At 43.9% G+C, this 17,515-nt stretch overlaps 1 protein-coding gene across 2 annotated transcripts in view; it reads left to right on the top strand.

The window, feature by feature from the left end:
• Positions 1-16,839, top strand: part of LOC309881978 (contactin-4) — a 296,368-nt gene extending 279,529 nt beyond the window's left edge. Inside the window, exons 14-24 of one of the 2 annotated variants that reach the window (XM_082768563.1) lie at positions 2,016-2,191; positions 4,664-4,784; positions 6,670-6,828; positions 7,534-7,683; positions 8,205-8,275; positions 10,078-10,312; positions 10,843-10,958; positions 11,677-11,863; positions 12,346-12,458; positions 13,786-13,954; positions 15,066-16,839. In XM_082768563.1, coding sequence (XP_082624689.1) covers positions 2,016-2,191; positions 4,664-4,784; positions 6,670-6,828; positions 7,534-7,683; positions 8,205-8,275; positions 10,078-10,312; positions 10,843-10,958; positions 11,677-11,863; positions 12,346-12,458; positions 13,786-13,954; positions 15,066-15,166 — 1,598 coding nt within the window. In that variant the 3' untranslated portion in view covers positions 15,167-16,839. Of the gene's footprint in view, positions 1-2,015; positions 2,192-4,663; positions 4,785-6,669; positions 6,829-7,533; positions 7,684-8,204; positions 8,276-10,077; positions 10,313-10,842; positions 10,959-11,676; positions 11,864-12,345; positions 12,459-13,785; positions 13,955-15,065 lie in introns of those variants that run through there. The other variant, XR_014318217.1, reaches the window with a different exon arrangement.
• Positions 16,840-17,515: the final 676 nt, after the last annotated feature.

The following is a 17,515-nucleotide window of genomic DNA, read 5'->3' as shown; positions in this document are numbered from 1 at the left end:
GATGTTACAGATTTTGAAAATGCAAATCTAATAATTTTGATTACCACTTGGCTGCATATCACCAAGGTGTGCCTACACTTGGCTGCCCTCAATTGGCTTCTGAATAACATTTTCCATTAGCTGCTCTGCTCAGGTTATTCGGGGGGGGGGGAAGAGGTGGTTTTGTTTTTCAGCTTTTCTAGTCCTTGAGAAGAGATTGGTAAGCATTCTCCTTGGGGTGATTTGTAAAGTGCATTACAGGGGGCTCCTGCTGATGCTGAGCGTGACTTGGGTCAGAGCCCTGCCTGCATGTCGTTTGTCATCGTGCCATATCGGCCGCTCCTATAACCCGGTATGTCCAGCTGTAAGATTGCAATGCTTCTTGACGTGATTGGATTGAAACCTGGGGGCCTGATTTTCAAAGGCACTGGGCACTTTGCAGCTCCTACAACTTCCACAAGAGCTGTGCTAAGCTGCTTTGGAAAATAGGTCGTTAGCAAACATACATGCTTCATTCTTTATATTTTTATAAACTCTGTGTATTTCATCAGGAAGAATCAGGTTTATGGTATGGACTTCTCGCCTCTTGTAGAAAGTGAATGGCAGGTGAGGGCAATTTGCAGAAAAACCTCACTGCTTATGCTTGTTGAGGACCACGGCACATATGGTGCGTTGTGGGACACACACAGGAGCACTCAGAGCTTTGTTGGAGGCACTCATTGCATCTCAGAATCACGTCCTTCATAAACATTTCCTATGGACTTTGAGCAGGACAGAAACTAAACTCCAGAAGCTGTGAGGAATTTTGTAAGTGAGTGATTCCACGCCACTGCACTTGGGGGAGTCTCTGCAGCACCCCAGGCTCTGGATGCTTCACATCCTTCCACATTTCAGCAGTAGCAATCCCAAACGACAGTAAAATCCTGACACATCAGTTAAATAAAAACAAAGTAATAATTAAATATTGTTTTAGCAAATTGCACTTGTACTGCTTTTCACCTGAGAATCTGGAATGTTTTACTTGTATTAATTACTGAAGCCTCATAACAGCTACTGTGATTATGATAAGAGTTACTTTGTTTTGTTAGAAAGTGAAACCAAAGAAACCAAAATAGACATTAATTCAATTTGCTCAAGGTAATACCACCATGTCCTTGAGGACTTGATCTGAAGCCTGTTCAAGCCAGTGATCAAACCTTTCTCACTGCCTCCTGGAGACTTTTGATGAGGTTTCTCGAAACCCAGTAATAGCTTCATGTCCCCTGAATTTCAACAAACAGTTTTGCCCAGGACAATTATTTTTTGCAATAGCCTTGCTATTTTAGCAGAGAGTTAAGCAGTTGGACAGTAGTCCCTGGATGAAGTAGTTAAGATTTTGGTTTCATATACTAGAGAATGAATAATGCCCGTAGTATTTTACCATGACAGCTGTGTGGAATAGACTTTTGGAATAAGTAAAAATATCTATCTGTATATGATTTTCAGACTTTTGGTCTCATTGTTAAGCAATATTTTTTCTCCTTTTCATTTCCTCTGTGGCCCCTGTAGAAAAAAAATATAGCATTTTTATCAACAGAAATGAAAGACAAATGTTAACTTTAGAGGCAGAGGGAATTCATAGGCACAGATGAGGAGCTGAAGTTGGCATAATGTGTCATGGCTCATCTTTCTATGCCACCATTTTGTTCGTACTGCATGACTGAAGTGAAAAATGGGCAATTAAAATAGTGGTAAAGGATCCACGTGAACTCCAAGTGAGGAATATGTTGCATTCTTTTCCATCTTTTTCTTTTCTCCTTGTTCATCTGGACTGCAGCTAGAAGAGGATTCTGGAAGACTTCTTGATAATGTTTCTATCCAATAAAAAGAGAAAGGTATCGGGATAAATTCAAAGATGTGATAGTTCATTTTTTTGAAAAAGTTCAAGAGCTACTATTGTGATAGATCATGTAGGATCATTTTCAGCTCCACATGGGCCTCCCTTTCTCAGGAAGACAGGACTAATTTTTTTTTTTCTCTATTGCCTTCATTTGTAGATCCAACAAGGGTTATGGTGTCACCTTTCAGCATGGACGTCACCGTTGGAGAAAGTATTGTCCTGCCTTGTCAGGTATCTCACGATCACTCGCTAGATATCATGTTTACCTGGTCATTCAATGGACACCTGATAGACTTTGAAAAAGATGGGGACCACTTTGAAAGAGTTGGAGGGGTAAGTATTAATACTAAAGCGATACCCCCAAAGTGTTCCTCTTCTCTATTGACAGTCATAGTTATAGCTGAACATAACATAGAATTAAGTTAACACTAGGAGACATCTTATAGCTCGTAGACTGAGAAAATAAATGTTGACAGTACACTACTTTGTGATAGTTTATGTAGAATTGTTATAATTGCTTAATGACATGCCTTAAATATCTGCTGGCATGAATGATGTGTTACCATTGTGGTGAGCTGTATGTCAGAAGACCTGCAATGCATTTTCTTATTGCAAAAAAACTGAAAAAACTGCCTTCTCACTTCCCCACACAGAAGTTCATACTAGTTTTGCTGCATCTATAAAAACAAACAAACAAACACTATAGAACTTTTTGTATTTATACAGAAATTGGGAAAAATTCATATTTATTTGGCATATTTATATGTCTGTGTCCTTCTCTTGTGACCACATGCTTGCAATAAGTATTTTTCCTCCACACAAAATGATCTGCATAGAGTTAGAAATGTCTCTGACCTTTGGAAATGATCTTTCTCCTCGGCGTTATCTGCGCAAGTTTCCTGGTGATGTCATTTTGGTATCTTCAGGTTCCTTGTTTGTTTATAGGAAACCCAGTCTGCACCAACTGACAGCGCAGACTTTTGCAATGTCCAATGAAATATTTGTTTAAAGGTTTTGAAGGTGATGTTAATGGAAATCTGATAACTAGGAGAAGAGTCAGGTGTGAGGTGATCTTTAGACTCTCCATTAATTACAGCTGTAGCCATCTCCGTCATTCAAGAACATGATCAAGTGGTAGGTATGGGGAAGCAGCTGTCGTGCAGGTAGGAATTGCTTTCCTTCCTTAGGAGAGGAGAAGGTCTGCTTTTCCTGCTAGGTCTGCTATTTTCTGCCTCTTCAGGAAGGTTTAGGAGCAGAAAGTCCTCATAGGACAAGTGTGCTGGCTGGCCGGTGCCCAGCCCCAATCCCCAGAGAGGAGTATGCCCCAGGGGACAATCTACAGCACCGCTGACATGGCCCCTTGGCTAATGTGGGCAATCTGAGGTTCCCTGAAATTGTTGCAGACTAAATTTGGGGAATTGGAAAGGGTCACTGCTATGCAAGATACCCGAGGAAGCCATCTCTTGGAAAGGGGTTTCACATAAGGATGAAGCATGTCTGTCTGTCAGACCTTCCTCCAGCTTTTTATGCTATTCTTTTGAATAAAAATAATTTCCAAATAATTTTTGATAAAACAGGACCAGACGATTCACAGACTATGTGTAGAAAATAAGTGAAAAGTTTACTTTTTTGTAATTCTCATGTTTTCCTTCACAGCTCAGATTTCATCTGATTTACCCTGCTCAATGCTGTACTGGCCTTGTGGGAGTTTAATTTCTAACTGAATTACAATTAAAAATTGCTTTTCCCATCATCCTTACAGATGATTTTTTTCCACTTTTATTGAGTGAACATTGCAAGAAAAAGATGGAAAGAAGTATAATAATTTTTCAGCAGTAGAGGACAGAAGGGAGTTCTGCATGCTACTCTAAGGGAGGTTTGACAAAGTCACGTGCTGCACTGGGTTTCGGGCAGACAGGCAGTCTATGTTTACACTTGTCAAGAGTGAAATTTGATGCTAAAAGGAAAAGGAAATACAATTTACAAGCCTTGCTTTTATACCAAAAAAAATCATTAAAAGATGCACTTAAAGATTTATGCCTAGGGTGCACATCAGCACTGACAGCTCTTCCCAGTGACTGAGCTACAAAACCAAAATTACAAATTTTATTAATATTCTTTAGTCAGAAAGCCACGATCACAAGGTTACCCTGAGACTTCTAATGTATTGAATGTTTTGCATCTAGAGAAAAATTTAGAAAGAGTTTTGAGCCTCCTATACATGCAGAAACGTAATTAGTTCTATTCAACAGTTAATCAGACATGCATTTGGTGTTCGGAAAACAAATTACTGCTGTTAGGTAATGTGAGATTTCCTTGGAGAGTGCTGTTCTCATGATCTTTAGTACAAAAACGCCAGGCAATCAAAATGCTGGCCGTAATACAAGGCCATGAAACTCTTGCAGATGCCTCATAATTTGGGCTGGTTTGCACTTGTGAAATGGATGTAGACCTGACTTAGACATGTGAACAGTGAAGAGGCTATAAATTGCTTATCCAGAGAGGTGAAGCAGGAATTGAGGCAAGCCTGCCCCACATAAGCTCTGTCACATTGTTTTAATGGGGAAACTGCTTAACGGACCCAAACCTGGCTCCCTTGCCCCTTGCAGAAGCCGTAATTTTAGAAACGCTCCCGCTCTGATCTTCAAGGCGAACTCACATAATTTTAATAGTCCACGGCTTGCATTACGAATGTTTTCATCAGCCAGTATAAAATAAATCCATTAGTCACAGTGTCCTTCATGTGATAATGATGTTTAGCACTCATTAAAAAGTAATTGTAACCACTTTTCCCTACTTTATCAGCAGGATTCAGCTGGTGATTTGATGATCAGAAGCATCCAGCTGAAGCATGCTGGGAAGTACGTCTGCATGGTGCAAACAAGTGTGGACAAGCTATCGGCTGCTGCAGACCTGATTGTAAGAGGTATTTGAATTTTGTTACTGTTGTTGTTGTTGTTGGAAATTTTCTCTTTTTTTCCTATCTTCTGCTGCTAGTAAGACAATTTCTGTGCTCAGATACATTCATTAGGATCCCAGCATCTTGTAATTAATCTAAGAAATAAGCTCTAACTACAAGCTGTGGTTCACGGTACATTCTCAAGCAGCATATATAAAGCTGCTTTCATATATGCATCCTCGTACAGCAGACGCAGCAGATAAACACATGAGTACACGTTCATGTCCAGAATGCAAAACTTGCACCAACTGAGCTCATTTATTTGGTGAATCGTGCAGCAGAAATAGGTAGGGAACATGGTCGTTTTGCTTTGGTCTCTCTGAATGGTTCTTTTCATCCGCTAACATCACGTTTATGGCTGCACTGCATAGCAGGGTCAGACCATGCGTGGTGGTGGGCAACGGTGACCGATGGCCCCGTAAGAAGCACAAGAGTGCCCAGGCTCTCCATTATACCAGTTCTTGTATTTTTGCTGCAGCATTATTTCAGATCTGTCGGGGTTTTTGTTTTGTTTTGTTTTGTTTGTACAAACATTTCAAAACAGCCTGCTGTGAGAACCTCAGTTAGGTAATTTCCTTAGCGTTGGCTCTGTAAACAAACAGGAGGAACATTAAATTCTCACAAGAAAGTGGCCGCTGGTGACAGCACAAATACCGGTCCTGTCCCTCTCCCAAATTATCAGTAGGGATGGCTGCACCTGGAGTTGTGCTGCATCATGCCACCAACAGTGTGCAAACTGGGAGGTGTTGCTGGGCTGTGAGACTGGATGGGGGAGGCAAATAGCTGCTGCATAAATAGAGCATCCATAATAAATTTAAATTTTGTTAAAAATACAGTCACTGGAGTTATGTCAAGATAACGTTACGCAGCATTTCCCAGGGAAAGGCTGTTACCCCCTTGCATGTCTTTGGCAGTGCTGTATGTTTAGGGGATTTGTACCCTTGGTGACAAACCACCACAGTCCCCAACCTGTTATCTCACCTTCTTGCGTCAGTGTGCAGCTACCGGTTGCCTCTTGTATGTTCTGATAATTACATGAGGATGCCAAAGATTCTTTTCCTTTTCTTGACTTTGGGATAGCATCTGTATGAATGTCTCTGAATTAATCTGACAGTATTTCCCTGCACCCTGTTAAGAAGCGTATAAGGAAATGTTGGGAGTAACCATCACTGCTCCAAGACATGAAGTGAAAATGGGTCATGTCAGCATCTGCCAGGCAGGAGGAGTAATTTGTGAAGGATGCAATGAGGTTTCACTCCTCTTGTGGAACTTGGGGGGAAGGACTGAAGGAGCTAACAGCTGAGCGAGGCTGCCTTGCGTGATTGCACTCCCCACAGCCTAGCAATATGATTTAGAATTTTAATGTCTTAGAAATTAAATGTGGCTAGACCTGCTGAAACTTTAATTTTAAAGATGAGATAGTGGAAGGTTTCAGGGTATTTCAGATATTTAAATATATCCAGGTCTTAGTATCATTTGAGAACAATTTTAGTCCAAGGATGGAGGAATGAACCACAAGATGAAAGTTGGCTGTGAAGTGGTGCTCCTGGGGGGAGATGTCACCTCGGTACCACTGCCGATAGGAATGGCCGTTTGATGCAGGAGAGGTCGTACCACTGGTGGAGGTGTCCTGCAGTGCTTTACCTGTTACCCAGCAGTGGAAAACACTGCCCATACTCAGGCACAATGCCCATTACAGGCAGGTTTTTTGTTGTTCACCAGCCTCCCAGCACAGCCAAGCTGCAGCTCCACACCGAGCCACCTCTCTCTGGGTCGGGAGGGAAGGCCTGGGTGCTGTTCCCCCAACCACTGCCTGGCTTCAAGTGCTCTCCCCCTGTGACTTCTCTGTCAGGTCCCCCGGGCCCACCAGAAGCTGTGACCATCGACGAAATCACCGACACCACCGCTCAGCTGTCCTGGAGACCTGGAGCAGACAACCACAGCCCCATCACGATGTACGTGGTGCAGGCCAGGACCCCCTTCTCGGTGGGGTGGCAGGCAGTGAGCACAGGTAAGCACCAAGCCCCGAGCATACCCCGGAGAGCAGCTCTGCCCAAAAGTCATTTCCCTGGCTACAGAACAGCGCTCTTTTCAACGAGTTTCAAGTTAGGCAACCCAAAGATTTAGGGTCCAGTCAGTGCAATTACTCATCCATTTTTCTCATGAATGTTTAAGGGAAAACAGAATGAATTCCTATCTTTTGTTGCCGCGCTGGAGATATACAGCAGTAATTGTGGTCTATAAAGACATCCCTCGGGGACAGGCCATGTCATCTGGCCTATCTTTAAGTAGAATTATTTCCCTGATAGAGGGGAAAATTCCATGATGTAATTGCTCATTCCACCAGAGGTTAATTTCGTTCCAGTAACCGTTAAGGAGAGAGAACAATGTAGTTTAAAAAGAGAAAAATAAAAACCATGTAAACCTGTTGTCTTGACACCTTGTTTTCAAAAAGTGTCTATTTAGGAGAAACTTCTTAAGGAATTTTTGTGCTAAAAGCACAATGTTTTAAGTGTCCCTTTCTTGCTTTAGTAGACTCGCTAGCTTTAGCAATTAACAAAATGTTAAAAAAATAAAAAGGGTTTGTCAGTCTGTATTTGCTTTCTATTTATGTTAAACCCTCACTTCTAAGGGCATCTGCTAGGACGTTTTCTCAGCTGTTTTTAATACTTTAAGTGGGTTTTCACTGCACTCCTGACCCTTGGCTGTCTCCCAGTTCCAGAGGTCATCGATGGTAGGACATTCACAGCGACCGTGGTGGGTCTGAACCCTTGGGTTGAGTATGAATTTCGAGTAGTGGCTGCCAACCTAATTGGGATTGGAGAGCCAAGCAGACCTTCAGAGAAGAGAAGAACTGAAGAAGCTCGTAAGTAGTGTCGGGCAGCTGAGTTATATCTCATTGCATGAATACAAATCATCATTTAAGGATGAGAGAACTGTAATGCTCCTTGATGCTGTCCCTGTCTTTTGGTCTGGCAGAAAGGGGTCACAACCAGAATTAGGCTCAGGGTGGTGGTTTCAGGGATCCATGTCTCAGTCATGGTAGGTGCCTCCTCTGCTCCGTTTTAGTTTGCAATGGAACAGAATGTGAAACATGAAAATAAGTAAAAGCCTTTTTTTATGGAAGATAAATGTTTAAACTAAACAATTAGAGACTGAATACACAAGTTAATTGACATACTTTTCGTATACTATTATTGACATAATTTTAATGTGCTGTTTGCCATGGCAAATTAGTCATTTGCTAATGTTTCTGATACCCAGCAGGGGAAGGCCAGCAGAGTCCTGTAGTTGTTTCATTTCAACACACTTCTCTGGTTTCAAAATCATCACGTGCATTTTCAGTGCTATCTACAATGCTGCATCTTTTTTTTTTTTTTTTTGCAGTTCCTGAAGTGACCCCAGCTAATGTCAGTGGAGGTGGCGGGAGCAAGTCTGAGCTAGTCATTACATGGGAGGTAAGTGGAGTCCAAACCAAGAGGAAAATTAATACAGTGGTGATCTAGAGGCACCCTTCCACCCCAGTGTCTTTCCACAGAGCCCAGTGAAGCTCCTATAAATAGTTTGAGGTAGAAAGTCGCAGCTGTGTGATGAAACAGTCCAGCTATTGAAATCGAGCTAAAGCCCATGCCCCATCCCAGGCTGTGGTGCAATGAAGCAGCAGAGAAACACTGAGCAGGGGACTACAAGGTGCCCATTGCTGCTTCAGCACAGTGTGTATGGCAAAACCTGCACGGGCTGCCTACAGGCAGAAACCACCCAAGGAGTAAAACAGAGTCTCGAGAAATCAAGCTTGGCATGCTCTCGCCCAGCTGAGAACCACAGCTGGCTCTCAAGCTTCAGCCCTCATCCCTGTGCTGCATTACATGGCAGCAAACAGTTAAGAGTTAGCACGACACATTGCATGCTGGCTTTCGTTGCTGCTAATGAAAGCCAGCAAGAGGAGATACAGAGATGAAAAATATTTAACATTCCTTAAGGCAGCCAGGGCTAGAACTTTAGTCATTTGTCTGCTCATATTTTCATGTTATGATGCAGTGCAGCTGGCGTATTTTTCCTAATAATGAACTTCACTAGACATGCTAACACTTCCACTTAGCACTATTCCTGACCAGGCTGGCAGAATGAATCACCAGAGATATTTTTAAGGTTATTAAAAAACTATAAATGGGTTTTTCTCCTTACCACACAGCTCAATGTGCTAAATTTCCTCCTCCATTGGACTAATTAGTTTCGCTGTATCTCCTACAGATACTCCAATATGTCTCAAAAACACAAGAACATCAGCCGTGACTTTGACTCATAATTTGCACGAAATATAATTTGTATTCCAATAGAACAGTCAGTTTACTCTTGTAAATGTCCAGAGACCATTTTTCTAATAGTCTGATATTTTTTTGAGCCACAGACAACAGAGCTAGAAGCAGTCACCAAAAGTAACCCTGCAACGTGCTTAAGCACCATGGCCTCTGTGGGACAGTGGCCTGTAATTACAGATTATTTTCACCCATTGGAGCTTTGGGTTCAGATAGGCCTTTTGGGGCACTATGAGCCTGCGAGCAGGCAGTGACAGTGTGCATACACATGACCCAGAGGTGACAGGTTGTTCCTTCTAGCTGTTCTCCTTCACGTTTGTGACAAATCACTCTCTGTTGTCGTGATTTCTAAGAGATCGTGACATTGGGATGTGACTTTTCGGCTGACCAGGCCCAGGTCACTATAACAGTGGGTGAGTGTGTCCACGTACTGTGGGTGCTGTGCGGGGCCACCTGCCCCAAGCGGTGGGGGGACTTCAGTCAGGACATGTTCTTTAGGACTTCACGTGTGACTCCAAATCTCAGAGCAGCTGCACATGCCTTGAGAAAGCAGTTGTGTCCTGGGTTCACCCCACCAAACTTCAGACACAGTCACTGCAGGGCCTAAAATTACTCACTTTGTCACACCAGACTCCGTGTCTAGTCAGGGAAGGGAGGTAGGCAGCTGTGGAAATGGATTAAGTCCTAGACAAAGTGACTTCTGGAGTTGTTTTCTGCTCTGACCACAGGGAGCACACAGAACAGCAAGGCCTCTAGCACAGACGTCACCAAAGTGCCTAAGATCAGGATGGGATAAATTTGGGTTAGATGCAAAGCAGAATTCCAGCTGCCTCCCATTCCAAATCCTTACTGAGGACGGTAATTTTAGAAGGAGCAAGAAGCAGTAGGGGAATGGAAATAAATGCATGAATCGCTGAGTTCTCCCGCTGTTTGCCTGCCCCCAGACGGTGCCCGAGGAGCTGCAGAACGGAGGTGGCTTTGGCTACGTGGTGGCCTTCCGCCCCTTCGGCACCGTCAGCTGGATGCAGACTGTCGTGGCCTCCCCGGACGCCTCCAGATACGTCTTTCGCAACGAGACCCTGCCGCCCTTCTCCCCCTACGAAGTGAAAGTGGGGGTGTACAACAACAAGGGGGAAGGGTCCTTCAGCCCCGTGACGGTCGTGTACTCGGCAGAGGAAGGTAGGGCAAGGAGCCCACCCCACCGCCCCTCTATTTCCCCTGCCTCATGTTGGCCGTGTGAGGTGCTGACCGGGCCTGAAAGGGTTTAGCATCCGCACCGACACATCCTTTGACTCCGATCCTTGCTCTGATTTATAATAAATGGCGCGCCACGATTAATTCTTTTGATAGTCATTAAAATAACATTAATCGTAATGAAATCTTTTGATATTAATGGAAAAGTAATATGTAATCTGGAAAGAATTCAGCTGAGAATTAGTATGAATTAATGTCCACTGATTAGAAAATGTTCCCTCTTGTCCTAATTACTGTACATGGTATCCTGGGTTGAGTTTAGAAATGACATTTATTATTTCTTCTGCGGAGGGGAAGCGCCGTCTGGCACAGGCCTGACAGGACTTGGATTTGAAATGGGAAAGTTTGTTTTTGTAGCATGCCTCTTTTTGCACGCAGTGACGAAAATCCCTTGAATTTTCTGACTAATTGAACATAAAATTGAAAACTGACTTTATTTTAACTCGTCTACCCAGAGCCAACCAGAGCTCCAACCACTGTTTTCGCCAGAAGTCTTTCTGCCTCAGATGTTGAAATTTCTTGGGCTCCCCCTCGAGAGAATCAGCATAAAGGAAGAATACAGGGGTATGAGGTATGGAAGCGAACCATGGCATCGTTTCAGCACCAGGCGTAGAGCAGACACGGGGACGTGCCGCGGCAATGTGCCGTGGCGATGCAGGGCAGGCGGGTCCTGCTGCGTGCTGGCTTCCCGTTGTTTCCTCAGCACACAGAGTCTTCTCTCCCAGGGTAAAAGGCTGTGCATCTATCTGTGTCTAATCTGGCTGAAAATGCAGATCAGAGCTTGCTGGGGGATGCCTGTGTGCGCTGGTGGCAGGGAGAGGCTGCTCAGAAGTCAGCATGCTTCAGTGGGAAACTGAAGTGCAAAAATTGTGTCATTTTCTCCATCTCAGAGCAAAGCAATGGTCAGCAGTACCAGCCCTGGCTTTACGGACAGAAGCTAGCATGTCTAATCCCTGGGGTCTCCCCTGAGAGAGAAAAAACATCAAGAGTTACCGAGATGAGACAGAGCGTTGTCCTAATGGGGTTTCACTTCCAGGATGGTGTCTGCAGCCCTGCTCCATTCAGCAGTAATTAGGCTCGCGTTAACCGTTCAGATAAACTTCACACTAGGCACAGTATTTAATTTACTGCCAGTAATGGCTACAAAAAAAATATGGCCCTGAAAGGCTTAGTGATACCGGGGCAGGCAGGAAAATGTACTTCCATGGCCAGCCAGCAGCTGAGCCCCTGGGAAGAGAGCAATGCAGCCATGCGTGGCTGGGGGTTGAAGTACCTGCTCTGCTTTCCAGGTCAGATGTTGGAGACATGACGAAAAGGAAGAGAACGCGAAAAAGATCAGGACAGTTGGTAACCAAACATCCACAAAAGTCACCAACTTGCGAGGCAACGCACTCTATCACTTGGCAGTCAAGGCCTACAACACTGCTGGCACCGGGCCCTCCAGCGCCACAGTCAATGTCACCACAAAGAAGCCACGTGAGTGCCCCTGACAACACCCGGTGCTCTTGCCTGGAAGGGTTTCTCCTTTGGTTTGCAGGTTTTCTTGAGTCTGAAGGAGCTGGGAGATGTTTCTTTGCTGCTGCTTTGAGCACAAGGCTTACCAGCCTTTTTTTTTTTTTTTTTTTTTTTTGTAAGGTTCTTCCCCATGTTAAGTAAGCAGAGCATGCAAAACTGAAATCATAGCTGTGCAGGAAAATTAAATATTTATCTCATCCTTCAAGAGAAATTTTATTCTGGTCTCAGGCATGTTGAGCAACTGAGTAAATCCTTTTTTTCATTTAAAGGAGTATGTTGTGTCACACCTTCTGTGACCTTGAGGACACAGTTCAGTGAAACAGCTCATTAACTTGCCAGAGGAGTAGGACTCTGCATGCTCAGCTGGGGCGGTTGGTACGGGGAGGGATTAAACTGGAAAGGCTGTCCCTTAGTAATGTAATCCTTCCTATATTTTGCTGTAGCACCAAGTCAGCCCCCTGGGAACATCATATGGAATTCGTCAGACTCCAAGATCATCCTGAACTGGGACCAAGTAAAAGCACTGGATAACGAGTCAGAAGTGAGAGGCTACAAAGTGAGTATTGTGTCAGCATGACGCCACTGCACGACCTCCCTCGGGACCTGCAATGAATCCTCATTTAGATTTAGCTGCCTCCAGATTCTTGTACTGGGATATAAAGGACATTTCCACGAATCCCATGTCAAGTTCAAGGTTTATAATAAAGCTAGATTAGGTGTTTTTTCGTAGTACTTGCCTGGTGTTATGTGTTGAAAAGAGACCATTGCCCCAGAAACAGTGACCCTCTGGCTGTGCCCATGAAGGCATCAGCCCGTGGACCTGCAGTTCCCCTTCCCCAGCCCCTGCCTCCTCTGCAGCTCAGCCCATGAGGCTCATAGCCCACCTGCAGGACTGCTCTCCTGCCTTGGGTGGAAACCTTCCAGAGGCTATAGTTGGCTCCTTAATTGCAGATAAATAAAATGCTTTTTTAATAGCTCCATTTTCTTCAGAGAGCAAAGCCAAAAGAAAGGAAAGAGAATCCTCATTAGTAGCAGTTTTAATAGGTTTTAATTTAGCCAGAGAGAAATCTTGGGAAGAATTCAGCTCTATCACCTTACACAAGGGTTTAATTTGGCCCAAAGAAGACATCAGTGAGCAATTGCCAGCCGTTGCCTTGAGGGTTGGACTGTGCAAACGTTTTCCACCAGAGCTGGAAACAACGAAGAACCTGGGCATGCTTCGTGTTTTGTTCACAATCTGAAATTCTGGCGGCATCAGCCTTGGGAGCCTGTGCCAGCTGTCATTTCTGCCCTCACTTTTAAGTATCTTTGGTGCACTCTATTGGATTATCAGAAATAAGTAATTCCTCAGGGTTTTCAGTCAAAAACCTCAGATGAGTCTCAGTAGTTTGGACCATCTCTTCACTAGGTTTTTTAGGTTTGAAATGCAAATTAAGAAGTCACTTGAAACAGGTGAGAGAGATTCTCGTCAGCCTTGAAAAAGCAAAATCCTTCTAGCAGGTTTCTAAAAAACCTTTTAAACTTATTGTTAGAATAACACAGTCTTATTCCTTCCTGGCTCCCAAAAAAGATGAGCAAAACGTTGCTCATCTTTTTATTTTTTTTTCCTGGAAAACTTCTATATTGTGTCACAATTTATGATGTTAATTAATACCACTTCCAGATCTTAGAAGGTGAATCAAAAAAGCAATTTATTCTGGGAAGCCAGGAGGGACTGTGGGGGTCAGAATGGCACCTCTGTGACCAGACCGTGTGTCTGGGCATTGATGGGTATGACCAGAGGCTCTCGAGACACGAGAAGAGCAGCAGTAAATCTGGATGTTCCTACAGCAATGAACCTTTCTGCTGTTTCTGCCTCCTCGTCTCTCTCCTGCTTGCTGCAGGTTCTGTACAGGTGGAACAGGCAGAGCAGCGCCTCTGTGATCGAAACCAACAAGACCTCGGTGGAGCTCTCCCTGCCCTTTGACGAGGACTACATCATAGAGATAAAGCCCTTCAGCGACGGGGGCGACGGCAGCAGCAGCGAGCAAATCCGAATCCCAAAGATCTCAAGTAAGGCCAGGGAGCGGGGTACGTCAGCCAGAGCCCCAGCCCCTCTGCTCCGTGATGGGGCAGCTCTTCATTAGTAGCAGTTTTAATAGGTTTTAATTTAGCTTTGCATCACCCTAGGGAGCAGCTGCAACTGCCAGCGGGGCTGAGCCAGGGTAGGCATTGGCTTGAGCACTGGCCTCTCGGGGAGCTAAAATGCAGCATCAGCCGGCATTCAAGCCCAAATTCCTGGTTTCATCCCGAGCAAAGATTAAGCCATGAGAAACACCACCACAAGTGGTTATATTCGTATTTAAGATTTCTAGACACTTTCTGCTCTCCTACTTCCATGCTCGTATATACTGAATATATTGTTTCACTGCAATTCACTATAACAAAATATAAAATGCGGTGTTCAGAGGCTTTTAAATTTATAAGGCTACTGTATAGCAATATTCCATTGTGTGTTGGATGCATAAATATTTATTTAGGGAAATGAGGTTGTGTAGAAGAACAAACAGAAAAGAGAGTATTTTATTACTCAACATTGCTTTTGCAAAATCTCTGTGTCCCATCTTCCATTAATAACACCGCAGTTTATAAGCTGCATTAAATCAGAAGCCCCTGCAATGCAGGAATATGGCATTAAAATTACAGCAATGTAAAAAACTCTGGGCGAGATCAGAATTATCTCCACCAGGCTGTGTGCTGTAGCCATATAAACCATACAGAAGGATTTCATGGGCAGACACAGGAGAGTGAAGGAAGATGCCAGTTCCTATTTGGCTCCACACAGGAGTATCCATGTAGCTCCTTCAGGCTGTGGATTGGGCCAGGCTGGTGCCATAAAGAACAGCTTGAATATAGTATAGCTGGAAAAATAAATGTAAAGAAGAAATTAAAGAATAAGAGGCCATGAAGTAATATAATGTGAGAGTAGCCTCAGTGCCAGATTGGTGGGAATTGAATGAAAAGCAGGCATTCAGCTGGAGAGGTGCAGGCCTCCGGGCAGGGGTCGGACCCTTTGCTGCCATCACCAGCGGAGGGCACGGAGCAACCCAGTGGGGAGAGGGTGGATGTGTAAGGGCTGCTCTCGGCGCTGGTGGCTCATCTTCCCCCTCTCTCCTTTGCTCAGATGCGTATGCGAGAGGATCCGGTTCTTCAACCTCCAACGCTTGTACACTGTCAGCCATCAGCACGATAATGATCTCGCTCACAGCTCGATCCAGTTTATGACAAAAATTACATAAAGGACTTCTTGTTTATAATATAAGCAACATTTAGCTAGTTGTTTCGAAGACACCCAGTACTAAGTAATATTGTGGTTTGAGTACATCTTACTACTGGAAAAATGTTTATGCTTCTTTAGGAATGGCATTATACAGTACTTCCTCAAAGCAAATATAGCTTTGTCTGAAGTTTCCTTGGAAACTCTGCAATGCACTGAAAACATCTGTAATATGATGTTACCAAAGCAGTTTACATATGTCCTTATATGCATATTTTTTATTATATATTTAGTGTTTTATAGAATTTTTTAAAGTTAACATATGATGTAGATATTAATTTTTCCTCTGCTATAAAATGCTATGGACAACATTATCATGAAAATATTGTTTGAATTTTTTCCTTTATGACCGAGAGTTCAAAGTTGTTCTTAGTAAATTGGCTGCGACTTTCCTGTACAGTTTTACAAGGCTACGCAAGGCAGAACTGCTTCAGATCGGGTTCACAATGCAGCTGCATTTAAGGGCAGTTACGATGATTCTTGTGTTAAATCAAGTGCTTCTAACACACGCGATTTTACATTTTATTCGGAGGACTAAGCGAGACAAACTCCAAAGGCTCAGAAAGAACACTATAATCTTGAAAAACCACACAGCTTCTGGTTATTTGCGGACTACAGGACATGTAGCTGATATTCTGGCATCATGCAGTAAGGTTCCATTTTTACCGTCTTGAAATAGCTTTGGCTTTATCATGATTAGCATCAAATTGGGTAGGGACTAAGGTAGTGCAGAGACATCACCTCTGCCTCTGCTGACACCAAGGGGCAGTCAGAAGGAGCCAGGAACCAAGGGCCCCCGGCGCAAGCCCTGCTCAGCCCACGTCGCTGCTCTGCCTGTCGCACCGAGGACGTCAGGGTACAGCGGCTCTGACACCAGGCTCACCGGCGGTCACTCCCCACGTGTGCTTTCCCATAACTCATCATTCTTCCCAAGTCCACCACAGAAAACGTTCAGGCCCCCGGCCGGGACCTGGCCGCACGGGGCTCCCCCCGGCCTGCAGGGTGGCCGCGGTTCTGCAGGAGCTCTTCGGAGAGACCTGGAGGCGTCACGGAGGCACGCCGGAAAAAGAGGATATCCACAGCAAAATCATGCTTCTTAAGAGAAGGACTGTTTGTTACTACGGGGTAATTTTGTAAGTTCACTCAGATGGGATAATGCTAGTACAAGGCAATGGAATTTTCTATAAAATTTTCAAGTTTAAATGCGCTGCAGTGGTTTATTATTATTTTTTCCTGATAGCTTGAATTTGCCTGTAACTTGTCTTTTTTGCTTACAAAATAATACAGTTAACTTTTAGACCTTCTAAATATATTTATTCAGTAACGCATAATCAGGATTCCACTTGTGTAAAAGTCAGGGGTGTTGACCAGAGAAATATTGTCAGTATTTCAAGCTGTGTTCCTTTCTTAGTTTGATATGGTTACTTCTATGTAAAAAAAATAAAAACGACAAAAAAAAAACCACAAAACCAAAAAAAATGGAACAACAAAAAAAAAAAAAGCTTCTGTAGTTTTCTCCCCGGTGTAAATGATATTTATCAGTGATCTAGCAGATGTAATCTTTTTTTAAAGGTATTGGTAATAAATATTCTGTCATTTGTAAAGATACCTGTCTGCAAGGAACGTTTGTCCTCCATGCTTCGTTGCACCTGGTGATAAGTTTTTTAAGGGTGAGACATCAGGTAAGATATCACTTTTCCCATTGTCTTTGTGGATTTTTGCAACTTTTTGCAATTCTAGTTCTAATTTTTAGGTGTGGCAGCGCAGAGAATCCCTGTGATCCGAGTCACTCTGCTGACTCTACCCAGGGGCTGTGCTGAGGGTGCCAGGCCACCTGACACTCAACCTTGCTGCTTGGCCAAGTGTTTCACCAAGGCCCAGGGTTTGCTGGCCAGCAGGACAGGCTGTCACAGCAAAAAGCCCCACTTCTGAGTGAGTGCGGAGGCACCGACTGAGCATTTACAGGCTCCCAGTGCTGCTTCATGGAAAAAATACAGAAAGCTGGGCACAAAAACCAACAGGCTGCTGGCCTCATCATCACCGACTCATTGCAATTGTTTGTGTGGTTTTCTTGCGATTTGCATCCTTACCAGTGACATGGAAAATCAAAAGCTCATTTTTCACTTCCACTTCCAGGTCTGTGAGCAGAAAGCCAGGGACCTGTCCAAGCCCCTGGTGCCTGGAGTGCCCAGGGCTGCAGAGCTTTCACTGGGAAGTGCCGAGCATTCACACACACACTTTTGAATTACCAAATGTACAGCTCAAGTGCAAAATGCACTTAAATGCATTGCATTAAT

Source organism: Aythya marila (genome assembly GCF_965140915.1).
Source record: "Aythya marila genome assembly, chromosome: 10".
Taxonomy (NCBI): Eukaryota; Metazoa; Chordata; class Aves; order Anseriformes; family Anatidae; genus Aythya; species Aythya marila.
The sequence above is the reverse complement of the archived record's forward strand: the minus strand, read 5'-3'. Positions and strand labels throughout refer to the sequence as shown.